The sequence below is a fragment of the Bombus pascuorum genome, chromosome 1, assembly GCF_905332965.1.
Source record: "Bombus pascuorum chromosome 1, iyBomPasc1.1, whole genome shotgun sequence".
In the NCBI taxonomy this organism is placed as follows: Eukaryota; Metazoa; Arthropoda; class Insecta; order Hymenoptera; family Apidae; genus Bombus; species Bombus pascuorum.
Genome location: NC_083488.1, coordinates 12,434,931 through 12,461,977, shown reverse-complemented (window position 1 = coordinate 12,461,977; position 27,047 = coordinate 12,434,931). Strand labels below are relative to the sequence as shown.

At 43.1% G+C, this 27,047-nt stretch overlaps 1 protein-coding gene across 1 annotated transcript in view; it reads left to right on the top strand.

Annotated features, from left to right (window-relative positions):
• The window catches only part of LOC132905178 (MOXD1 homolog 2), a 172,693-nt gene extending 147,428 nt beyond the window's left edge, over positions 1-25,265 (top strand). Inside the window, exons 4-9 of the mRNA XM_060956209.1 lie at positions 8,271-8,465; positions 15,365-15,451; positions 16,656-16,838; positions 17,847-18,299; positions 18,494-18,687; positions 19,789-25,265. Coding sequence (XP_060812192.1) covers positions 8,271-8,465; positions 15,365-15,451; positions 16,656-16,838; positions 17,847-18,299; positions 18,494-18,687; positions 19,789-20,263 — 1,587 coding nt within the window. The 3' untranslated portion in view covers positions 20,264-25,265. The remainder of the gene's footprint in view (positions 1-8,270; positions 8,466-15,364; positions 15,452-16,655; positions 16,839-17,846; positions 18,300-18,493; positions 18,688-19,788) is intronic.
• Positions 25,266-27,047: the final 1,782 nt, after the last annotated feature.

Here is a 27,047-nt window from a genome sequence, read left to right as displayed (position 1 = left end):
AATCGCGAAAACTTTAATCACGCGATTCTAAAATTATCAGCCGGCGCTATGAAGGATATTTCGTAGCACCGGCGAAGGCTAGACGCTGGCCGTGGCTCGAAACAAGAGAGAAAAAAGATAGAGGGAAACTATCGTCCCGTGTCCATGATCCGATGCGGGGGCGTGCCTTCGTTTCGTCACGATTCGTGCCATCACGATCATTTACACGTGTAAGAAACATTCCCTTAACTTCGAAGTATGTTTCGCCAGAATATTTATTATTTTTTATTTCCATACGATTTATTCGCGTCGCTGCCGAATTCAAGGTAGAATGCGAAATTAGTAAAAAATAGATAAAACAGAAACGAAATTTACGACGAAAAACGTTACATTAATCAATTTCGAGATCTCCGAAGCGAAACAAATTTATTACCAACGCAACTCTTCTAAATCCGTTTATTTATGTTCTGCGAAAAAATTGCATGGGAGGAAAGGAAGAGAGAAAAAAGCCGTGCATACCCGTAATAACTGCAGTCTATTCGAGGGCCGATGGAAAAATTTACAGGGAAATTCGATTATCCCCGCCAGCGAGAGATTCGAGCTGCAGGTGTCGGATATACGCGTAGCGTTCCAATGTGAATTCGAATCTAATCGATGTAGACGTGCTAGCTTGTAACTGTGGCAGCGACACTTTCAATGGGACCGTGTTACAGATGACTGACTGCGCCAACGATATGCATATCGCGTTCCAGTCGAAACGGCCGCGAGATCTGCCCATCCAGAGAAACGAAGAAGCCTGGGGCTCTTGCGATATTTACGCACATTACGTAACGCCGCTTTGAGGATCTCTATCGGTTGAAAAGTGAATCGATTCCTGGGGCAAATTGTTATATAAGTGATTAGTTAGAAGATTTAGTCTGAAAGTTTGAGACGCAGCCACTTACGTTCCCAGAAAGATTGCGAGAAACCGATGTTCCAACAGGGAAATTTGAAATCCTCAGAAAATCCTCAATTTCTGATAGATTGTGGATATTTATACAGAGTCTCACGAAAGAATTTGAATACTAATCGTAAAAAAAACGATTATATATGTATTGTATGTGTTATATAAAACATTCGGGATTTTGTAAAATTTGAAATCAATCTGAAAATGTATATGGAAGTGCATGACATTTTTTGCAATAATATAAATACTTAGTAAGATTCCGGTCTCATATATATATATATATATATCGCTATGTAAATTTTAAGATAAACAAATTATAAGAAATCCTAAATAGGAATTTGTTTCGTTCCCGAAAATATTACAGTGAGTAGTCTAGACATTTTGCATATTTTTGCATAATAGAGACGTTTCCTTATTTAAATTTTCAATAAATGCACATTCACCAGTGCTGATCATAATTCATGGAAGTGTTCTCTATTTTTCTACTTGTAAATTTATCATTGTGTCGCCGGAATTTCGACATTTGAACAAGTAAAACCATCTGAAGTCAGAGTTACCGGCAATATACCGGAAGTCGGTGCATGGCAAAGTTTGTTCGTGATAAAAAATTCGTGAGGTAACGCGACTGGTTGAAATGAACTCCGAACTGGGTCATTTGATCTAGGGCTGCGGACAGGGAAACCCGCTAAATAAGGAACTAACAGCAATTAACGCTGTTTTCCGAATTAGCCAGTAGCAACGTAAATTCTGGTAGGCTTCCTTCAACTTTGCCACGGCTTCTCGGTAAACGCGAGCGACATTCGTCGGTTGAAAATTCGTGCAAATAACGAAAGAATCCGGTTTCTACTCGCGATCGGGATAATGGACCAGCTTTGGAACGACACGGCCGATAAAGGGTGGCAAAGAGAAGGAGAGGGTAGTTAAGGCGAGCGAGACGCTGCTAGGGACGAAAACGACGATCGTGATGGGAAATGGGCGCGAGAGAAATAAGGGTTGAGAAAGAAGAATGGGTTTGTAGCGGGAGAAGTAAGCGTCGGAAGTTTGAAGCCCTTAATTGCTTTTTAAAACTTTCAAGTTCGACTCGAACCTCTCCCTCGTTCTTCATCCTCGTCTCCCGCAACCTCGTCCCAGTCCCACCCTTTGCATTCCACTTTGGAATGTTCAATATTAGTTTTCCCTATCGGAGTTACAAACACGTTCGGCAACGGTGGCGGCGGAGGGGGTGAGAAAGGCTCGTTGAACGGAGTCGAGCCGCTAAGAGGGTGGCGATGCGCAAGAAAACTCGACAGCGGACGAGGAAAGGGAGAAAGACAGTTCTACTCGTCGATAATCAGCTTCCCCCCTCCCCCCTTACCGTTACTGTCTCTCATCCTACCTTTGGTTTTTGCACTCGAAGCAATTAACGACGCCTGAAAAAGGAGCCGCGCTACGCTTCGTCCCTACTTTTCCATCGGTTCTGCCCGTCCTTCGGGCGTTGATCTCGCCTCTCTTCTTTCGCGAAACTCCGCGGAGAGACCGTAAAGTGGCCGGACGTTTCCAAAACTTTCCTATTCCCTTTCTCTTCCCATCCATCCTATCTTCCGTGCTTTCGTTTTGCACGTGTGACGCAAGCTCTCAGGCGACGCTATACTTTTATTGTACCCGACAAAGTTTTGTCGCGGTGATGATCAAACTATTCTTATCCACGTGAACAACCGCTAGCCGTTGATCCGTGAAACGATTCGCCGTTATTGACGATATATCGATGAAAACCAGCACTTTAGTTTTAAAACACCTCTAGTTTCTCTTTTTGGCCCGCAAAACGTAAGTCACTGAGCGGAACGATCCTTTTATCCTGGTTTCGGGAACGATATGCGTTTAATCTACATTTCGATCCATATTGTATGAGTGCTAGGATATTTTCTCCGTTCAAATGTCCATTCGAATATACGAGGAAGGAGCAATTTCATAAAGAGGCGCGTTCGCAGTTAGGGAAAACGAGGTTGTTCCTATCTTGTTCCCTCGATTTTCTCTGAGTTTCGAGTCGTTCTAAGGGCGGTCTACGACAACCGTCTCGGAAAATCTTTCTTCTCGCAATAGCGAGAGGTAGTAGTTCGTTCGAGCAAGCGACCAACATCTCTTTCAGTGCTAGGTTAGAATCGGTGCACGCCTTCTTGCATCCAAACGCTGTGGCGAATGGTTAATCGCGAAAGGTTTTAAATTCGAGAGGAGCGGCGCAAAGGAGGTGGAAAATGGAGAGGGAGGGCCGAAGAAAGGGAAACAAACGAACTTACGCGGAATGGGACGAATCGCTTTGACAAAAGGCTCGTTCTCGCGATCCATTACGGTATTCGGACTTCTGATTAATCTCTTTCCTCTCGTATTGCCTCGACTTCCAGGCCCTTTGTGACTTTCAGCTCATTGTTACGAAGATATTGGAACTTCCCGCCTCTCTCGTAACACCGTTAAGCAATTAAATCGAAAGTTTCACGACGTGCCGTTAAAAAATACAATTAAACCGGACCTGTCTGCGGCCACGTCATTTTCAATTTTCGCTCGATCCTCAGACTCGGCGCTCCTCTATTCGATGATGTTAGGGGCGAGCGTAGGGCTAAATCTTTTATGATACGATTCTCTTCTCGAAGGGATCGAGCGACACCATTTGCTCGCATCGCCAAGCGACATCTTTAACTTCCCAAATGGGATCTCGTCTCCTGGTTTCAACGACTATTGGAAAGGATAATCGCAAGCTACGAGTTCTCATAAGATAGACGCACGGTCAGGGATATAAGGGTAAGGAGTAAGGGTCGCGAGAGGGAAAGAGAGGAAAGAGAAAGAGATTTCCGCGTTTCGAGAGCGAAGAACAACAAAGTTTCTTAATGAAGAATAACGTTCCCAGCGAAGGAAAGATATTTCCACTTAACCGGGGATTCTCGTAGTCTTTCCTCTCCTTTGCTTCCTGTCCACCGGAATTGCTCCCCATTTCTCCCCTAATCTTCCGTTGTTCCAGCCGAAACGTTCACCTCCAACTTGCTCTCCGTTGACTATTGACAGTGCCGTTCGAAAGAGTACTATATCCTTCGATCCAATCTCGCGTCCAATGAAACGCTCCAGAACGAAATGAATTTCGACCATAACGGATTTTAACTTTTCCCGATAGTCAAGTTTCCCTCTATATTCTGTTCAATCTCTCCTCCCTCTATATTACCTGGAAAAATTTGAGATCTTGCGAACGGAATTCAGCGAACTCGAAAACCGGGAGAGGACGCGCGTAATTTCTTACGCGAGAAGTTCAAAAGTTTTAGGCATCGATTTTACTTCTGTTAACTGAAACTATTCACCCACCATCTTTGTTCCCTTCTGTTTTCACAAAGAAAGGCCAGAAAGAGCGTAGGTTCCTGGAGAGAGTTGTCGATTCAATGCAGAGCACTCCTCCGTAGATCGTCTCTGAGCACGCGACACATTTAATTTTCTTAATGATCAGGCAACCTTCGACTGGGCGTACAAAGAAAGACAAAGATTCAGCGCAGAGAAGCGTATGACGTCGTCAAAGAGGCTTTCCGGGCTCGACCGATAGCGTCAGATCGCGTGATTCCGTCCGGGCTTCTCACGCGATGCCCATTTCCTCCTATCGACCTTCCATCTCTTCGCTCAAACGGAATCTTTCGATCTTCTCCGTTGGATGTAGGTCGTCTAGGTGGCTCTGCACCTAACCGTGGCTATCCAATTCAGGTAAACGGCGCCCAATTGTCTCGAGCTGGAATGAACGTAGGCGCAGAAACGTGTAAGCCCCGATGATTCCCGGGGCTGGATCACTGCCACTAGTCGAAGCGGCGATTATCGAAGAACGTGAATGGCCGACGCGTGAGCTGCCTGCGAATCCAGCGTCACTCGATTCCGACGACTGCGTAATTCCGTTGTCCGTCTCTGAATCACCGTTCGTGTTTCCAGTTTTTTCCCCCTTTTTTTTCACTGACAGTGCACGTCTCGCTTTTATCGTTAAGGACTGTGCGATTTAATCTTATACGTCGTTATGAAACGATAACGAGATCATTTGGGACGATCGTTCGCGCTGGAATGCCAATTGGGCTTCGTGTGATAGACCCGTGAAATTTTGGAATCTAGGGTAGTTTAAGCAGTTTAAGTACCTGGGTCGTTTGAGACCAAGAGAATTTTGTGCAATTTTATGGAATGATTCTGTAAGGTAGACTATCGGTGTATCATAAATAAATATACAGATATGAATATACAAATATAGAATCCAATATGAGATTAATCCTAAGTAATCAACTAGAATCCAATCTATTAGATTGTCCGAAAAGTTTCTTTCGTTTTATGAGAAAATAATATTCGTACAATGTTTTATATTATTCTGTCGAATTACGTACGATCCATTTTGTTCTGTTTAGATAAACACCGCGACATTTCACATACTTGGTTTCACGTTTGTATGAAGGTACACTGATGTAAAAAACACGTTGGCGAAAGAAAGACACTTTTCGGACAACCAAATACGTTTCAGTTAATTAGACCCGATGCGACGAAACCGCGAAACTCTAGAACCCAGAATAGTACTTATATAATTTATCGAAAATTATTCATGGATGAAATAATCATATAGATTATTTCATTGCCAGTAACGTGATGAAACACTAATCAGCGGAGTGCAATGTGCCCCGAGAAACAGATTAACGATGAAAGAAGAGTATCCAGGCGACAAATCTCACCGCTGTAATTAGTTTAGAAGCAGCTGATAAGGGTGTCCCTCGATCGAATGAAACATTAACGAGACTGCATCTGGCCAATGCTTCAATCAAGTGTGATTGTTCGAAATTGTTCAAGGGCCAGCACACGTTGGCTCATAACACGGATCGATATACGTGTTTCGAGGTCGACCACCATCGGCTGTGGATAGGAATACCATTGCCGGTATCATGAAAGGGACACGCGTAGCATAGGGACACCCTCGGCTCGCGTGTGACCCTTCTTCTGCGAAGGGTGCACCCGATGCGGGAGCATGACACAGGCACAGATTATCAGTGCACACGGCGCAATGGAATTGATCCCCGAGGCATGCCCGTACGTAAAACTTTCGGAGATGAAAATGCTACCGATTGATTGCTCGCTTGGTTCGCGTTCACGTGGGAAAATTTCGACCACGTCACGTGAATAAACCGGATACGCTCGTTGGCATATTTATTAAACGCGAACAGAAAAAAGGCTGGATTAAGTAATCCCGCAGTGAAGCGGTGCAGTTTTTTGCGATAAAACTGCGTGGACGATATTTAAAATAGTCGAAACTAGATAGTCTATCGATATTTTGACAGTACCTTCCATTCGATGTACATTATATTTCGTTCCACCGAGAGCAGTATCGATGATGATTCAGATTGATATTCGATAATTCGTATTCGCTATAAGCGTGAATATCTGCATGCCAGATCTCTTGCATTCGAGTCGAATGATTCGACAAAGGATCCTCAAAAGGCTTTGACTGATCATCTCGTCTGCATGAATATATATCCTTTGATGTAACATTTAAACCTTCAACCACGCTTAAACGACGAATCTGTCAAATAGCTTCAATCACGCGTTCTCTAGGAAGCTCTGAATAAAATGTAGCTCTTTCTGCATTTGCACATCGCAGCGTTATAGCGTTATATTTATAGCGGTAATCAGTTTATCGCGAATATATTTTGGGACATATCCACGAGCTTTCCGAATTAAGCAAATCACCTTTCCATTTGGGATAAAATTTTCCTTATATGTGATTGACCTATATACTTGTATTTCGCTATCGTGTTCTGAAATATCTGAATTCCTCTATTAATTTTTCAGAAGCGCTAGTACGAGTTATATATTTTGCACATAAAATTCTTTAATTATCTATATATACTGTATAGTATAATATATTTTACCAAGGAGTACCGTAAGCGCGACAAAAGGGTCAAACTGTAACTTGACGGTGAGTGCTTCAAATTTGCGTTAGTCGTGATCAAGAGACGCCACGAGTGCACGCGCAGATTTCATACACAATTTAATCGAAAAGGGCAAAACGAATGCGGCTGGCTACTAATTTCGCTGGTGGCCGTGCAACACCAAGCATACACTATTTTGTGCTTGGAGTTGTGCCAGCAGCCAGGTAAATACAAGGTTTTCAGGAAGATAACGTTGCTTCGGTCCGTCTCTCTAGAGAGAGGTGAATTTCAAACGAAATCGGTCAACCATCCTTATTTCGAAATCTGTTTGTGAAACTAACTAGCCGGATTATCGAAACATATTTATTGACAAACGCAATTAGCCTGGCTGTTCAATGGAAATGACAGCGCCGTACAATGGACGATTCGACTTTTCTACCGATCGATTCTCTTGCATGCAACGGAAGAGCATTTGAAGGGAGCGAGCAATCGAATAGTCGACGGATTAATTAATTTCACTCCGATAACTTGGTAATTTGGTTATTCGTGGATGGGGGAAGGCGTGTTGATTTCGAGGGATCGCGAAGAAAAGGTGGTGAGTATCAACGATGGTCTATGCGTGCCTATCTAATTCCGTCGATATAATCGAATCGCGATAAATTCCACGCGAGCGATTCGAAGGGAAATATCGTTTGCGGCAGGCGTGGTCGTGAGTTGTGAATCGTGACCCCTTCTCGAAACTCGATCTATTCGATTCCGTGCTACTGGCAACTCTATTACCGACATTCACTAATCAACTTACGTCGGTTTTATTTTAGTCGGACGAAAAATAATGGGTAAAACTGGTGAACGATGGCGAAGAGCGGCAAGGGGTGGCGGTGATACGGACGCAGACGGGGGAGGAAGCTTAGCCTAAAAGCAACGGGGATAGTCTTCTATAATAGGACACAGGTTAACGCGACGTACATGGGAACGCTTTTTCCTCTTTCGGGCGATGTTGTCGAAACTGCAATATGCGATTCGCCTGACAGGGGGATATTGCGAAATAAAAAGGGTTAAATTAAAAATTCTCGGTCGAGTGCTCCGTCCTCCGCCTGAAGAGAGACTCTGAGAATATGCCTGTGGAATTTGAACGTGAAAGCACGAAGAGAGTTTCCACCCTCACCCCGATCCAACCACCTCCCTTACCCTGCTTTATCCTTCTCGTTCCTCTGGTAACTCGAAGTCTTCGACTTTTATAGCAAGCCAGGTATAAAAGACGGGCCTTTGTGCCTCCGTAAGCCGTCCTTATCGATATTTTTCGATAACAAAAATGAAGGACCGAGCCTTCGGCCGAGGCCCTTGCCGGCCAAACTCGACTCGACTCGACTCGACTCGATTCGATCCAACTTTCGATCCGAGACTCGATTCCACTCGAACTTCGGCAATCATTTTCCTTTGTGTTCCAGAACGACACGATGCAAGTGGTTTGGCAATATCATGTGGAGGAACCGGTGTCTGCTGCTGGAGTTTTGCCGGATCATGACGCCATCCGAGGATCGAGGCCGCTTTATCTGGTGCAAAGGGACGCGCAACCGAAGCCAACCTCGCGCAACCAAGAAGCCGAGCCGCAGCTTCAAACGTGGGACATATTGAACCAGCAGGTTGGTATCGAATCATTTATCCACGTCCCATGGTGGCACCCAGACGATCGATTACTGAAGCCACGAATGTATTTTATCCTTATGTAATGTAGAACGTGTGGTACCGCGTTCCACGAACGACCGCCGAACGACGGGCCGATGATGTGCGAAACCAACGCGCGGAATCACGTGGGCGGAAAATTATGGTGTAATACGAGCCATTGCGTGGCGGATATACCATAATATGATTATACTGCGTGAAGGGAGGATACGGTGCGATGCAACGCGTCTTACGTATGCATAATAATAGAGAGACCGGCGTAGGTGGTAATAATGTAATGGATAGGTGCTCGCTGGATTTTGGTTGTTAACAGTGAGATTAAAGGTGTAGGGTAAAGATGAAAACGAATGCTTCGCGCAGTGTGTATCGATAAAAGTTTCGCGTGACGTGTATGTTATACGCGTGAACTCGTTCAAGATGGTTTTACGAAGATATATTCGAACGATCGTCTCTCTCTCTCTTTCTCTCTCTCTCTCTCTCTCTCTCTCTGTTGTTTATCCAATTATTCAAGGAACAGTTGGCTCGATTCGGCATCCGACGTATTCGCGCGTAACACGTAACAAGAGAGAACGAGCTTAATATTCATCGGTACGGCGAAGAGTTTCCCGGAAAAGGCGATTAAAGAGTTTTAATTACGGGCTGGAACGTAGTGTCAACGATATCATATTAAACTCGATCTCCGTGGAAGCTACTTTTCCGGAAGCTTCCGTGGCTGAGTTTACTTTCCGAGAGAGAAGTGTGTCGGACGAAATGAATCGCGGCTCTGTTCCGATTCGTCGCCAGATTCTCCCTCTGACACGGTTCCATCGAACTTCGATAATGTCTTTGAAGTTATTAGACACATTCATCGTGACCGTGGTTATTAAAATTTGATTGTAATTGAACGGGGAATGCGGTGAAAACTTTTCAAGGAAATTGCACGGGAGACGGCTGCTCGTCTAATACCTCGGTAACGAGCGTTCGTGTGAATCTTCACGCTAGACGATGGCAATATTAATAAAGACCAAAGTTTATCATTCAATTTCAAGTGTCCATATCTTTGACTAAAACTTTCTTTCAAATTTCACGTGTAGATTAATCGTGGAAATTCGTGCGATAAAAAATTCTTAAGTTTCATAAACTCTAAAATTCCTATATGTCAAAGCGGATAAACTTCTAGCAGAATTTTAAGGAATGGTCGCTAATTTGGTCCGCGATCTGTTCATATCCAAGGGACCATTATTCGTTCTTGTTCGTTGCTTGAAGGCGGTCAGTCTCTTTTGTTTCGTTGTTCGAGTCGTGGTATTCTCGCGGTCGATTCAGTCACGCTTCTGTTTCGCGAACGCGAGGACTCATGTTGGCGTGTGCGGACGTTGTTATTCGAAAAGGTGAGCCAGCGAACCAGCGAGTAAAATAGAGAGAGAGAGAGAGAGAGAAAGAAAGAGAGAAAGAGAAAGCGAAGCGTGGGTGGCTCGGGTTGCGCGTGAGATGAATGTTCGAACGCGTTTAACGTTCAGCCTGGTACGAGTGGATTTTTATCGGATGCAAGCCGCGGAGCATTGTGCGCCGAATTTATGATGGCATAAATCTTAACCGGGTCACATCCGGCAAAAACTATTCGTTCATTAGCGTCGCCGGGTCATAGATTACGGGTCGACGCTATCACTGGGATCGGACAATGCTAATTCCACGGGCTGCCGAGCTTTTGCTTATAGTTTATACCGACAGAGAGAAGGAAGGGATGGTTTAGTATGGATTTACGTGGCGCCTATTCCGCGTCGTCGACGAGCAGAGATCGATCATTCGCGTGAATAATGAAGATGAAAAATACTCGAGTACTCTATTATCGATGCCAGAATTCGAGAGCACTCTTGGCGGCAGTCTAAGAGGAACTACGACGAGTTTCAACGTGAATGAAGTCGTAAACATGACGTGATTGGTGCATGGACGATGTGCAAATATAGCGAAGGAGAGATGTCGAAGTTATCAGTCAGCTTACGCTTCAGTGTCTTTTCGCATTGGCAGTTCGATCGGTGAAAAATCGGGAATTTCAGAGAACGTCCTTTCTATTCTCTCTTTTTGTCTCTCCCTCTTTCGTTCCGTTTTCGTCGTATCTTGTGAAATTTCTACCGTCGAGGTTCCTCGCGAAATGCATCGTATCTGATTTTACCGATAAATGGCACTTTCGATATTTTTGCGCGATTCAATCGAACGACGTGTGTCAACGAATCTGGTAATGGAAACGAACGGAAACGGCTTGCATTATCAGGAAAAGCCGGGAACGAAATAATAAATTGGAATTACGAGGGAGGGGTAGGTGGCTGGTTGAAACCGAACGACTCTAATTTCATCAGCTCTGTTTACAATTTGTATCCAACAGGATCGCGAAACTGGGGTGTTTCGGTGCTCATCAGCTGAAACAAATTACCGCGTCTCCCAGCTGGAAAGGAATTACTCGTTCGCCCAGCAAATCGAACGATCCCCTTTCTCCTTTTTGTTTTTACTTCGATATCCCTCTGATATGAAATTGTTTGTAGTACTGATTTGATTGCTTTTACTTTAATTGTAACAGAGGGATGCAATGAGCACAGTTCGAATTATACAATTACGTACATCTCGCTAAACGCTACAATGAAAGATCGTGATAATAGTAAGAACGGTCTCACACGGATATACGTGTATCGCGATGCGCATATGATACATACTGAATATATATGTACATTAATGGAAGCGATAACACGACAATTCTCAGGCGACGCAGTATCGCGATACTCATTTCGTGTTCTTGTCAACGATATGAAGGCGATAGATGAGACATTAAACCAAAGGGCGACATTCACACGATACGCAGCTCGTGACACGTGTATCACGATACGCGTATCTTCACGTGAAACCGGTCTAAAGTGTAAAATTTCAAATGTTATGCAGGCTTTTGAATATGGTAATAGCCTACAAGTGCGACAAGTTAACAGCACAAATGATTGTGCTAATGTAAATCATGCAGGAACGAAGTTTTGTACGCATATTTGGTATCACGCAGCACGATGCCTCACCGAATTCAGTCGAGAAGGCTTCGTACAATTTCCAAGTTTCCTCGACCCAGTTGAATCGCCCAGAATTACAGAACACTACTATAAATTACCATGGTCAGCCCCGTATGTCATCAACTATTTAATTCTGTTTAGTATCTGCGAGAAATAATTCACCGTTCTTCAGGATATTCTCCGTCGCTCTTCCTTTTTGTTATTCCATCTTATACCTACAATTTCTCCATGAGTTACGATACTTTGCTACGGTAACGCGCCTCGTTCTCAAACTTCTTAATCCTAGCGATGCCTGATTAGTCGACACGCATTCTCGCATCGCCAAAACTTTCGTAACGCGATAGCGGTTTTAATTGTCACGAAGAGAAGAGCCGTCTGTTCGTCTCTGTTTCTCTCACAGTTGGAGACGGCCGGATAGCGGCGACATTAAAGTTGCCAGAGCGTCGTTTATCTTACGACCACCGCGCCTCGTCTCTCTCCGTTTCTTACTTCTTTCTTATACGAATGCTACTTGTTCCTCGCTAACTACGTACGCGGAAGTTCCTCGCCAGTTGAATAACTTTTGTATCGCGACGAGATGAATATGAATGTCTGTGGACACAAAGAGAGCGAGGGCCAACTTGTTAGGACGGGTTTGCATTCATTCTCCCTTTTCCAAGACCGGCAGTGATACTTTTTTCGCCGGCCATTCTCGGGACGAATCGAAAGGGAAACTTCACCAACGAGAGAGCGCCAAATTCGCCTCAGGCGGATGCCGTTTCGCGCCTCATCGTCACCCCTGTTGCCTCGTAAATTTATATAGTCTCGTTTTTATTTTCGCACGCTCTCTCCCAAACATCGTTTGCATACCATCTTTCTGACGCATAGATAATTTCGACTTTTCGCCTAATCCGCTATTGTGTTGATAGAATCGCGTGGATGAAGTTTTCGTTTCATTGCTCAACTGGGAAATTGTAGTTGATGTTTGCAAGAAACACAGAAGTTTCCATGAACTATGAAGTTCATTAGCGATGTTCGTCATCAATCATAGTCTTGGTAAATGTGCCTCGTGAAAGGATACGCCATCATTCTTCATTCTCAATATAGTTATTCAGAGAGTTCTGACGAAGCTCCCCCGTTGAATCGCTGTTACATCTCTCGTAACAGACACGTTTCCTGTATATCTTCTGTTTTTTTTCCTTCATACGCTTTTCAACGGGCTTCTTTCACACGTCTAATTTTTCTCGCGCTTCGCTCGACCCTATCAGATCTGATTTCGAAAAGGGATCGCGACGCGTTATTAGTTATTTATAGGAGCAACCGACCAAGAGTAAAAAGTTGGCGCCGCGATGAGAAACAGGAAAGGGCGAAATATGAAATGCTTATGCGAGCACGTCGGCCGAGTAACATAAAACGCGTTTTTACATGGGCTGTCCTTCAAAAGAAGTCATCCATTTGAACGCATAGTGCGCGAAACCCAACATACCCGCAGGATAATTATCGTCTCTTCTCTTTCCAAGAATCCACGCAACGAAGGAAAAAGCGGCCAAGGGTGAGGCGTGTCGTGAATCGCTCTCGCGATGACGTCTATTTGCGTTGAATTCATAGCCTGAGCTTGTGTACTGCTTTGACAATTTAGTGTTTCGTTTATGGAAGTTACTAAAACGTGCGCGTGTATGCGTTATGAGTGTCATTCAAATAGAATTCAGCGATAAATGAAAAGAGCACAGTTTATTTCCAGTTCGATAGTTCACGGTTTTCTAACAAATATAATCACAATGGTTTCAAATTTTACCAATATAATAATGACACTCGTGTCTCGATACAATACCAGAGAAGTTTCAAAATGTTTGTAAAGCGTTAATAATACACTAATATATATATGTATAAAAGTTTGCGATGAGTATTTCAACAGTTTCACAAATCAGTCTATTCTAGATTTAATTGTTTCACAATTTATAGATGTAAGATAGAGATACGGTTAGAAATAGATACCTCTATTTTTTGGACCGTTAAAACCAAGTTTCAGGTATATCTAAAATTTCTCTTGATCTCGGCGCTATCTATCTCTGACTAGCGTGTCTACCGTAACATACGTATAGAGTATCTATTCCGGAACGCATCGACGTTCCACGTACATATTTGGAAGAATTCCTTGTACGAGGTCAACATCCATTTCTGTCGATTCTTATTTATCCAGATTACACTCAGACGAACATAAAAGTTTATGTCCAGTTTTCGTGTGATAAAGTGATTCTGCAAGCATCCCTCGCATGTATCGGCTCTCATACTGCGTGCAACAGCAACATCAGCTTTTTTACGAAAAGGGAATGAGAGAGAGAGAGAGAGAGAGAAATCTGATTGGCCAAAGGAAGATATTCTGTAGGAAATGCAGCCAGAAGCCCGAGGAATCGTAAACACAGCTCGCTGGACCGAAATCTTGACCGAACCCTGAGGCCGTTCAGCATATTCGACCGCAAAACAATAAACGCAGTCGTCCTTCTCGGTAATCTTGACATCGATAATTTCGCAGAAGCGCGTGGGAGAACCCTACGGCGGCGTGGCTCAAGCTCAAGGCGGTCGAACAGCACAGCCGCGAAAAAAGAATCGCAATTTTCTCTTCAGAATCGCACACATACCCCGCGGCTGCAACTCAAGCCTCAACCTTCGTTTCCTACTCCATCTGAACCCTCCCGTTCTTTCTTTATATATTGCGAGATCTTTTTCGGCATAAATCCAATCTCGATCGGCGCATCGACAACTTTTCTTCGATCGTTTAAAACGCCTCGTAATCACGGTGGTAAGGAATCCTTTGGTTCGTTCTCTTATTCTTTCTTTCGATCTCTTACCGTAGATTAAATTTACTCAATACGCCTTTGTGCGTTCCTTTGCTGACAAACGGTCTGCGGCAACACCTGAAGATTCACGCCAGGTATCAGACGTCTCGACGTTAATATATGTGCCTCCAGAGGAATCCTTTTGACCTGCAGTTTAACTATTCAAACGACATCTTGACTTTCTTTCTCTGTTAGAATAGTTTAAATAGTTGTATAATATTTTCAATAATATTCAACTCGTTGAGTTAAATTAGGAGGCTTAATATCTAGTTTAATTATCATCGGTGTGAAAATGTTCAGTTTTTTTTTGGAGTAAAAGGGAAACGAGATGACGGTAGTTTGAGAAACTATTTCATTTGTACACGATCGTTTAAAACAGCAGTAGTTTCGCTCGTTTCGCCGGTGAACACGGCTCTGATTCCGAAAATCGTTTCTCTGGATTATCTTTGTCACGCGAATTGTTGGAGGAAACTCGGTCAAAGATAGTTGCAATTAGAAAAACAATTTGGAGGCTGGCAGTCCGGCGATAGCAAGCATGTACCGCGCTAAATACCACGTTCCTCCATTAACGGGTATAGACAGATCTATACAGTACCATGCAGTTTCGTGCAGCGTCGGATGAATTCCCAGTCGTATTATGTGGTGACCAACCTGTACAGAGCGTTAACATTTGAGAAGTTTTGAGGAAGCATTAACTCGTGCGTGTACGGCTAACAGCATCCACTTCTATACCCTTATTCAATCTCGATTCGTTTCTACCCTTTTCGTACCCATATCATGCATAAATCGTTGTATGTTTGCGACCGTTTCTCCTATATATAGCCGCAAACTGCTGTAATAAAGTTGATTAAAATTGCAAAGTGACTGTATTATGTAACCTGGAAATCCTTCGAACTCTGAAATAAACGCGAAGTCGGTTTATTTTTATAGGGTGGAAAAGTTTCCTCGTTTCGATGCACCTGAACAGCTAACGCAAAGAATTACGCCCGTTTAACCAAGCATCTTTAAATTACTTTGCAGGTTCGTTTACCCAAGGGACAAGACACGCTGCTTTGGTGTCGCGTTCTAAGGATGCCAAACATTGATCACAAACACCACGTCGTGAAGGTAAGTTCTCCTCGTAACTGTAACCTACTTACTCTTAACCCTGCTCGCGCCGCGTCTTACGCACCTAACCCATCTAAACTTGATTAAACCGTGAGCGTATGAACAGATTCTCGTCGACGTGGAGTGGAAGCCGTCGAGCACCAGAGATCTCAGTCAGTTTGTCGACTGGAAATCCTTGCAAGTATCTTCCAAGGTCCGGGAACGATCGTTTCGTCGGTCGGTTTACGGTTAATGTCGAGAGTCAAGAGCCCCTCCATTAGAACGAACGACTGATGAAACCGTATAAATCGCGCTTCCGGCAGATACAACGCGAATCCTTCTCTTTTACGAACACGTCATCGCGTTGCTTTCACGCGTATACGGCAAAGTATCTTTACACAGTTCGAGAGGTCTGTCATTCGCGCGAAATCATTCGTCGAGTTTGATCTCTATTTCCAATCGTGATGTTCGAAAATTCCGATAACGCTTCGTGGTTTTGATGTATCTATTTCTAAACGACCGATCGACGAGGACGTGTGACAGTCGACCTGTAAAATCGAGTAACCGCGACTTGTTTTCCATCAGTAAAACGCACCAGCGAAAAGTATTTTCTGATCTTATTCGAATTTGGACATCATATCTATGTACATATATAGGTATTATATTTATCGTTATGATACATTTCATCACCGCGCTAATGTTAATCCTGCGCATGAAGCAGCGGAGTGACACGAGGTGCTCGGATCTAACTCGATTATTGATTGGGAAAACGGAATAAAACAGAAATGGACGGGTAACACGATATTTCCTAGTAGTTGTAATACGTAACATTGGAACAAAATTTCTATGTGAATCGTTGGCGACTACGTCACGTAATGCGATTATGTTGCGATTCTCGTCTAACGAAGTCGCGAGAACGACCGTTCTATGTGAAAGTTAGCCTTCATCGAGGTATAGCATACGTTCGTCAATAGGCAACACGTGCTTAAAGTTTCTGACGCGCGATTCATACCGATTCAAAGGCACACGTCGATTCGTTGAAAAGATCCTTGATTTATCGAAGATAACTTTTCATCCATTCGTAAACGCTGGTATGTACGCGATGAATTAAGTTCTTCCAAGTCAGCGGCGCGAGCCGTTCTTTTTTTTTCCTCTCTCCCGCTTTCTTCCTTCTTCTTATCTGACAGGTGTTGAACTGAGCGCGCATGGACTCTTCCTTTTTCAGTACGAGCCGGTGATACAACCCGGAAGTCACGATTACCTGCATCACATGACTTTGTACGAGTGTCGTAGAGATCAGGCGCTATTGGAGTCCGCCGCGAAGACGTCCGGCAGTGTTTGCTACGAGCCCAATCAGCCGTCTCTTGAGTGTAACACAATCGCGGCTATTTGGAGCCTGGGTTCTGAGGTATGTTACGTGACACATTTAAATGTAAATGAAGAATTAAATAAATTTCCCATCCAACACGGATATCGGTTAGAGATATAATTTCGTTCGAATTAGAAAGTGAAAAATTGGATTCGTTTCGATTCAAGCGATTCTTAAAAGAGAAATTAAATGCAAATTGCTAAATCGATTCGAACCATGGTATCGGACAATGTAACTCTGATGTTGAAATATTGTTTAAAAAGACACTTAGCATAGCAGGTTTAATTGTACCCGTCCAAGGGTCAGAGAGAGAGAGAGAGAGAGAGAGAGAGAGAGAGAAGTCTCTTCTTTCTTTTTAAATTATTTTATATGGATGACAGTGCTTTCGCATGTACGAGCAATTAAATCATGACACGATGTCGCGTGTGAGATTACCGGCTGTTCCGCGATCAGTCGCATCTTCTCAGGGTATTCGTGTTACCAGCGCGACCACGAAGAAACGAGTTCGCGACGCTCTCTCGCTCTCCGCATTGGTATGCATTACACAAAACCCAGAATTACCGCGATACTCTCTGTGTTCTACCAGTGTGTCTCTTACGCTTGTCCCAGGATGACGCCCGATTAACATTTGTGGACAATGATTTACCTCGGTGCAATTACCCGCCTCACTGATTCAAATCTCGATTATATTTCAAATATGATTTATACATATAATTAAGCACCTGTGCTTGCTTTACTTTAAACTACACCACACACTAAACATATTATACATGAAACTAAATCCATAATAAATAACACAATCTATAATGAAAATTCCCTCAACAGCACACGTACATAGGTACCTTTGCGTTGCCTTTAAAAATTCTTCACGCAAATATTTATCGTAAATCACAGTAATAAAAACTGAAAAGAACCATTTATCCCTGACACAAGCCACCCCATGAACCTTCGACCATAGTCCATAAATCTGACGCTCCCGATTCTCGAAACGTCAGACACGTTCCTAGCCAGCGTATAATCGAACGTTCGTCACGGTTTTTCTCGCAGGGCTTCAATTATCCACCGGAGGCCGGTTATGCGCTCGATCCGCACACAGGACCGCGCTACTACATGCTAGAAACACACTATACGAACCCGCAGATGGATGCATTCATCAGCGACAGCTCTGGCCTGCGTTTGCATTACACGGACAAGCTGCGCACCCACGATGCCGGAATTCTAAGCGTCGGCATCGACCCGAACTGGAGGCATATCATACCACCCGGCCAGCCAGACGTTATCTCCGAAGGTCATTGCATCTCGGATTGTACCGGACACACCATACCCAACAGCGGCATCAACATATTCGCTGTCATTATGCATACTCATCAGCTGGGCAGGAAGGTCCGATTGCGTCAGATAAGGTCTGGCGAGGAGTTGCCACCCATTGCGTCTGACACCAATTACGATCCTAGCTATCAGGAGTATCGGAAGCTGCAGAAGCCCGTCAGGGTCTATCCGGTGAGCGTTTGTTTCTCTGCACGATGTTTCTTTCGCAGCGATTTAAATAACGATCCAAGGAATCGATATGATAAAATTCTTCTGGAAGTGATAGGAAAATGAAGCGTATAACTGTGGAAAAGTTGTGTACTTCTTTATTTGGTATTAGCGAAGCATATAGGGTAATCATAGGTGGATGTGTGTTTTTGTTACAGGGTGATCATTTAATAGCCGAATGTACATATTCATCTAAATCCAGACAAGCAATCACGCTAGGTGGATTGTCGACGAGGGAAGAAACTTGTTTGGTATCCACGCTTTATTATCCTCGCATCGAGCTGTCGCTTTGCTACTCTCTGCCTTCATTACCGACGGTTCTGCAGAGTTTGGGAATCCAAAAGCTGATGCAGTGAGTATTTGTCGTAACGTTTTCTGTTCGTGTTTGAATATCGACAATAATTTCGATGAGATCTCTCTTGTTCGTTCATTTTGCCAAACTGTCCGCTATGAAACAAACGAAACAGTTAGGTTGACTTGAATTTCGCGAAATAATCACGACTGTCGGTTCGTCGGTTGTTTCATTTTTCTTTCTTTTTTTTTTTTTTTTTTTTTTTTTATATCGAAAGTTCAAAGACCGTTTGAGATTAATTTACGCGGCAGGTTTGATACCACGTTAATGATCACGACGTATGCCTCTACACACAAAGCAATGACCAGACGTTCGCTCCTTTTACTCTGATTACTTTAAATTGGCAATTAGGGACGGCGATGGCCCGTGCGTCACGACCGCACGACCTGTCGTTAGTTCAACGAGCGTCGGTTATATTGCGCCAGACGCATCGTTTATTGCATTACGTAATGTTACGTGTGTCACGAAGACGCTTCCTGCGACGTGTCACGAACCTTAATGTAACAAGCGTCCTGTTTCACTAAACACACTCTGGCTACATTGAATACCGTAGTTAAATTACTGTTATTACTACCACTAATATCGGCAGGTCGTCGCTAGTTGGATCGTTAACTCCGACAGAGATCATTGTCATCTTTGCGTGACATCGCGACCAAATTGCTGTATCGACCACAGGCAGGCAAACAACGCTCCTACTTCAAAACCATACACCTGTTACCAACAATGCGATCATTACCGGGCCATCAAACTAATTAGCCTAAATACCTAAACGATCAACTTATTATCATTGTGTAGACGACCATAACCAACGATCTGAACTCCTATTTTCTGTCTTATCCGTTTGAAATCTAGTTCAATCCCAGGACATTGACTAAAATTTCCTGGTCAAGAAAGAGAGAGGCACACGTAATCGCGTTCCTGTTTTCTTCAAGCCATACACAAAGACTTGCAACAAGCTTTGTTCCGGCAAACGAGCGCGCTTTCACGATGCGGGTCACGGGAGCAAAGTCGTCCTCGGGACTTCTGAAACTTCGTCCCTGTAGGACGTGGAATCGAGTCAAGCCGTGACAAACCATCACGTATCATTCTTTCTTGTTACAGAGGTTCCAGCCCGGTAAAGATTCAAGAACCGCAAAAGTTATCCGGCATGACATTGGAGGAACGTTTGCTTAGCTACGACTGGGAAACCAGTTTTCAAAGTTTCCGAGAAGCTACTCGAGGAGGCACCTTCAAACCTCTCTGCTGGACGAACAAGGGTGTACTGCCGGGCACGGAGAACTTGGAAGTCCACTATCCTAGGATTTTGAGGCCGTACGAGGAGATTAACTTGCCCTGCTCGAAGAAACCTCTCAGAAATAAGTTGTCGATGCTGCTGAGTGAAGACGAGGATATTGGTGCTCCCGTGGATCCTGACAGTGACGAGACAAACGCCGTCGAACGTGGACAATTGGTGCGCAGCAAAGTGTCCCGCAGCAGTGACGGACCAACTGGCGGAAGTTCCTCGACTAGATCGGTACCACCGATGGTCTTAATATTAACCATTGTGTTGGCTATCGTTGGCGGTATGTTCAGGTGAACACTGGTTGGTCGTCTACATGCTGATCGACCGACCGATCGATTTCGTTTATCTAGGACGGCTGTTTTATCTTCTTGTTGATCGCGCTGGATCGGGGAGGAGATGCATATGTAAGTACGTACCGGCGTGTATCCTCTGACGCGTCACTTAAACTAAACAACTATATTCGTCGTTGATTGGTCGTTGAGTGAGGATGGCGGTAGATGCCGGGGTTCCCTTTCGCGTTCGTTTCCACGTCTATCCGGTTTGTCCTACTACCGAACGATCGCTATTTTTCTTACGGAGGCGATTCGTTTCACGAAACACATCGAGGAAGAGTTGATCGATGGATCAGCTGGATGGATTACCTCGATCGACGTGGGAAAGAGAAATATTTTTGATGGTTTTGAGTCGTGACCGCGCACGGAACGAATAATGGATGTTGTCGACACGAGACGATCTATTGAAGATTGCCAAATATATTTTCCCCTAATGAACGTCCATCGAAGAGTAGGATCTACGGTGTCCTCATTCAAGGATCAACCTCCCTTTTCGCGATCTCTGCTCGTGCAACTATATTGTTATAACGAATCGCATACTCGCGCAGGACCATCGTTGGATATCTTTCGACTTCGATCACTCGTCGTTTCTCAGTTTTCACCATCTAATTTCTTTTTCAAAATATTGCACAAATGACATTGTGTGTAAAGAGCTAAACGTATAAATACCTCTGTATCTACGAGGTATCGATCCGTATCGACGCCGGCATAAAAGCAAGCTTTTAGGTTCATTCGCAAGTAATCGATTCAGAATTTAATTCGATTTCATTCGGTTAGTCGCGAAATATTTCGCTTGAACATGGCGCGGGTAAAGGCTGATACGATCAAAGGAAGTCCCTTGAAATCCTGCAAAGAATTGCGTTTCCGTCGTAACGTTAACATAGTCGGCGCTTGCGTCAAAACGGATGGATCTCTCGCCCTTTGACACAATCAGATAAAAGGAACAACATGAATACGGATGAATCGTGAATCGAAATCGTGAGCGACAAAGTTACTCGTTGCTCCTCTATTTCGTTACTTTCCACTATAGCCCTGTCTGTCATACACGATCCAACGTATAATATGTTGCGTAAAATATAATACAATAATTTTAGGATCGGTCGTACGTGAATATGAACTTACATACGTGTATAACGTTAATCGATCTTAGCCTACGTTCCTTTGGTTGATAATAATAAATACGTAACAACGCGATTGAACGAGAAAGAGTAAAAATATGATACAAGTTTTCTAGTCCATTTTTACAAACAACGGGCTGCGTTTTCGAACTCGACTCGTCGTCTCAAGATAAAAGCAACATAGTGTAAATCGCGAATATTTACTAACCGATTCTCTCCTTTAGCAGTTCTCGAACGAAAGATATCCACGAGGAAATTGAAATCCTGTCTATTGTGCGGAATTATTTTGAAGCTTCTAGACTCGAAAGAATTTATATTGTTGGCTGTTTATTTAGCAGGCTGAGAACCAAGCGAATTGAACGCATTCGGGTGGTCTTGACGAAGAGAAAATTTCTAAAGAAGTAGCTTTCAGGCGCAGCTTTCTAGATTTTTCAAAGAGTAATCTCATCGAGAATCGCTTGGTTCCCGCCGGAGTCTGTATATTCTGTTACTATTAGATTTATACGAATAGATACGTTTTTTAGCGGAGACCATATAAACGTTGGTCGATTCGCACTCGGGACTAACAAACCAGGTTTGCAACGTTTTTCATTGTATCGTGGAATTATTTTAGCCTCGTTATGTGTCACTTGACCAACGTTTGTACCATTTCCTTTGTAATATTCTGTACAGTTCCTTAAGTGTAGCTCTCGTTGTTCAGCTGGCTGTTCGTGCCGGAGATTATTTATTTTTTATTTAATTGTATAGAGAAGAAGTTTACTTGTCGCGTTGACACTCTGTTTCTCCCGCGTTTCCACGCGTTAGATATATATGCGTTTTTATATATTCCGCGCGCCACATGTTCGCGAAGCGCGACGGTCGGGAAGCGTACGTTAAGTTTCTTGATGCGTTCTCCACCGCTCGCTGGGGGACACTTGTCACTACGAATGGCACACGCGGTGTTGCATCGATCTCTACGTGATCGATTCCACCAACGGAAGACACGTGCTTCCGTTTCTTGACGACGCCACGCTTTAAAGCGGTGCTTTGACTCCTTGGTAGGCAATCGATAATGATTGTCTCGTCGAGCGTTTGTAATTAATTAACAGCTTTCATAGCTGATTCAGACTTATGAATTGATGATTCAAATAACGATCTATTATCGAAACTATTACTGGAATGTTTTATTCGACTTATCGAACAATGTAACATTTGAGACAATAAAAGAATTATTTTAAAGAACAATTTATCATGATCATGTTTAAATGAAAGAACATACGAGGGAAAAATTTACAAATATCGATACAGATGTACGAATATCGGTCGGGAATTACCAATTGCTATTAACATTTTGAAATCACCAACAAGAGTTAGACAATAGAATTGTTTCTTTTTTTCGATACAGAATTAAATCCAATCTATTTCGCGTAGTTACTTTAAATTGATCCAATTCTTGACCTGTTACAATGTACCCTCATTTGACACTCGTTCAGTCGATTAAGTCTTCGAAGCACCACTTTAATTATTGGGAAAGGAGAAAGAGAGAAGGGGGGAAGCAAGGAATAACATGTACGATGGCGTGCAAGTAGAGGACTTACGCCGGAGCACCGCGATCGATATCTTTGTAGTCAAGAGTCCCTTAATGCGCGCGCTTTTCCTCAATTCTATTTGCATCGGGGGAGAACGCAGGTTTCACAGTCGGAGACACGAGAAGCGAAAAGCTTCGTAGGCGCGTTCCTCTTTTTCCAGAAAATCACACGAGCGAAATGTCGCGGTTTCGGTTTCCTTGTGTGTCGGTTGTTTTTCGTTCTCACATCTGTCTCTCGGTCGTCTATTAAAATCTCTCGTTTGTTCTGTCGATGTCTTTTAGTACCGATCTCCCACGACTTACGACGACCGATTGTCGATGATAAATCTCTCTCTCTCTCTTTCTTTCCCTAGTGTAGAAATATTAAAAAAAAAACCTCACTACGTAGTCGGACTAATCGGTAAAAATAATAAGCGCGTAGCCACGTTTTACAATTTAATACTACGATAATTCGTAAATGTCATAGGAGATCTGTGTGTGTAGAGATCGTAGGGCAGTCGAGCGATTATTACCTTCATCCTCGAGGAAAAAAAAAAAACGTTACTTTTAAGCGCTGAAGGTCCATTCCTTTCCGATCATACTGCTGTATACTGCCGACGAGTATACTGCCGTGATACTGCCAATCGTCGCTTCGCTAATGTCAGCGTTCCAATTCGAAGTTGTACTCCGTCTTTCTGTTATTATTGTCCCTCTCTTTTTGTTTGTAAACGCTTATAACATGGAACCATCGAGTCAGCACGTACAATATTTACACGTTTAAAAATATCCATACGACACGCAGACCTACGTACACAGAAATGAAAACAGAACAAGTCGTTCGAGACTTGTCGATGATGTTAAAACATTGACGAAACAGTACGACGGTGATGCAATTGATCGACGATTGAAGGATAGAAGCAAGATAGTAAACACGTATTGAGAGATGGAACAATTTGAGAAACATTCGATAGAAAGGATCGCTACTTTCCCTTCCTCGAATTCTTCGCTGCGTGTACGGAATGTACGATCCGCTACGGGATAAGCGATGATTTATCACCGCCGAAAGAACTTGTTATAATCGCGCCGCGCGAGAGGCGAGGAGAGGAAGTCGTTTCGAGACTTCTTCCGTGCTACGATGTCGACGCGCTGGCTTCAGTCTCAGTGGCCGTTTGCTGACGCCGTTGTCGCAGGCGTCGCCGTCGTCAGGATGTTTTAAGGGTGTTGCGTGTTGGGAGGGGCTGATAGGAACTGCCGGTGATATGACCAGAACAATCAAGCAAAGTGTCACAAGTAAATGTCATTTATGCTGGGATAATTATGTTAGATAAATAGGGAACGATATTACGCATTTATATTCAATGATCTTGCATCGTATGTACGTTAGCTGGTTCGTTATCACGCCGAGATTCCTGGCTTCCATCGAGATTTCGATAAGAAAAACTACTACAAAGGTTACCGTTCCATTGTAACTTTTTCCTAACAGTAAATTACAAACGTCTACGACGTATATACTAGTGAATGATTATATAATGGAACAACGAGGAAGTAACGTGCAGTACCTGAATGGAGAATCGGTACGATTGGTGAAGCATTTACCGATTACTCGCCGATTCAAACTTGAGACATAAACAAATTTGAGCCAAGTCAATAAAATTGACAAGAGAATGGAGCGATAAGAGAGATAATTATTAAGAGAAGCGACGAGATAGAAGAAACGTATGAAAAGTGGCTTTTCGGAGTGGGAGGAGATTAGAGGTTGAACGAAAACTCGGCGGAGCCAGGAAATCGGGAAATGTATGTACTGTATGTAGAAAAGATTAGCGACCATCGTTGACCGATGCCTGTGACCCATTAGCTAGATATTGGGACACAGTGATCGTGCGAGAAAAAGCAAACGAGTGGACGGGGAAAAAAGGAATCGAGCGAATAGCGTGTGCGTGTACATAGGTACCCTGTATATATAGTTTTTAGATTTAAATTACGTCCCGGACTCTTCATAGGCACCTACACACTCGAATTCAGATAGCTAGCTAAATAGTATCTTGTATCTTTATAATTTACATGTAACATGTTGATCTTGTACTCCCCCGCAGTGTGTGCGCGCGTGTGTCCGCGCCTAATGACACCCGCGCTCACGCACGGATCGTACGCGTTACCGGGCGTCCCTATCCTTCCAGACCGCTCTTAGATTTATACCTAATTTACACTGGATATTAACGTCTAAACGCTACACTATCATCTACACTGTAACAAATTGTATTATATTTTATATATATAAATATGTAAATGTTTTTCTAAAACTAGTCTCCACTTTTCATTCGCCTTGCTATATTTCTCATTCCTTTCATAATTACTTTAAGTATGTGTTTGTATGTTCAACTCGATATATCAACTTAAACAACTTGTAAATTGTAATTAGGAAAGTAGAAAGAGGAGTTTATATAATAAAAGAAGAAATTTATTACCAGTCAACGAAGTAACAAGATACTAGGTAAGTACAGTTTCTGTTTTCTCATTAATTTTCAGTGCATTACCAGACAAAGTCTTAGGAAACAGCTTTCTTAGAAACAAGCTTAATTTACGTAAACCCTTCTAACTTTTTTAATGGTAACGTAAAAGGACTTTGTTGTCGAGCGATGCGCAATGAAACACCCGTGGAGCTTAATACTATAACTACAAAAGAAACTGATGTCAGCCGAAACGTCGCTATTTACAAATTCCTAAACAGCAATCTTCGTTCTCTCAGTTCCATCAAATCGAAAAATCATTCGTTAATGAGGTCGAAGCAGTGACAACTCTGTATGTTTCAAGTCACTAATTTACGCATTACAGAATTTCCGCCGTCTATCACTAATTTGGCGGCAACGTGGCGGAAATACGGCTCACAGGAACGTACCTAGCCATAGAAATGAACGCGTGATATCCAAGCACAGCCCCAAGGGTCGCGGTGGGCCAATAAAATTACCATAACCAACAACAAATCAGCCACGAAGCACACTATCGAGCGCGACACAACTAATTACACGCGCGTATATTAGTTGCAGGCCAGACCCTTCTGAAACCACGGCGGCTTGGAACTGTTCGGCTGTTGCTGGCAGTTTCAATCGGCGGCCCGATCTAACCGTCAGATTACAACGTGGATTTACCAAGGCGTCCAACTCTCCCTCTCTAGTGTTCATTATGCTCTCTCTCTCTCTCTCTCTCTCTTTCTCTAACACACATACACACACACTTGGATGATCCACTAATGAACAAGTTCCTCGGCTAAGTTCGCTAATATTCTGCCTGTACCGACTGCCGACTAATCAAACTTCCGGCCCTTGCGCGTTACCTTAACGAGACAAGCGGTTTCTTTTTTTTATTTCGGAGCTAGGTGCATTCGAGAAGCTGAATTCACTAATTGTGAAGGTCCTCCAGGCGTTCTCAGAAGTTTCGGTAGCGGATGTTGTGCGAATGTACAGCGATCGTGGTGCTGTAGCTACCTGCCAAATCTCGTTAACATTATTCACGGTAATTTGATTGGACGTGGAGAGTATGACAATGTTTTATGTGTTGTATTATGTGCAGAGTAAAAAACGTAAAAAGATATTTACATAAATATTATGCATAAAAGTTCTTTGAGGTTTATCTTTTAAGTTGTAAACTATTTAGCTTTACGATAGAAACACTTTTCCAGCTGCGTACAAGCTAAAGAAGCTTTTCTAGTTTAAGAAACATGTATACTTGTAAAATTAAATTGTTTTTATGACTAGATCCGAATAAAATAAGAATAGATATGAAATGTTTAATGGATGAAATTTATATTGATGCAACGCCACAAAGAATAATCGCATCTATAGAAAATAATTGACTCTGCAAATGTGTTCGGTAACATTGGTGTTCGTTTCAATTTACAAGAGTATGAAAAAGAACTATTGATCTTTTGCTTTGTTTCTCACCAAGTTTCTCACTGAAAGCACAACAGAGCGCATTGCAGCGTGATCAGTAAAATAAAACGTGTGTATTCGACTGATAATTTCAATTGATGAGTATTTTCGATATTGCCATATAATTGTTTGCTAACAATCCGTTTTGCTTTATTC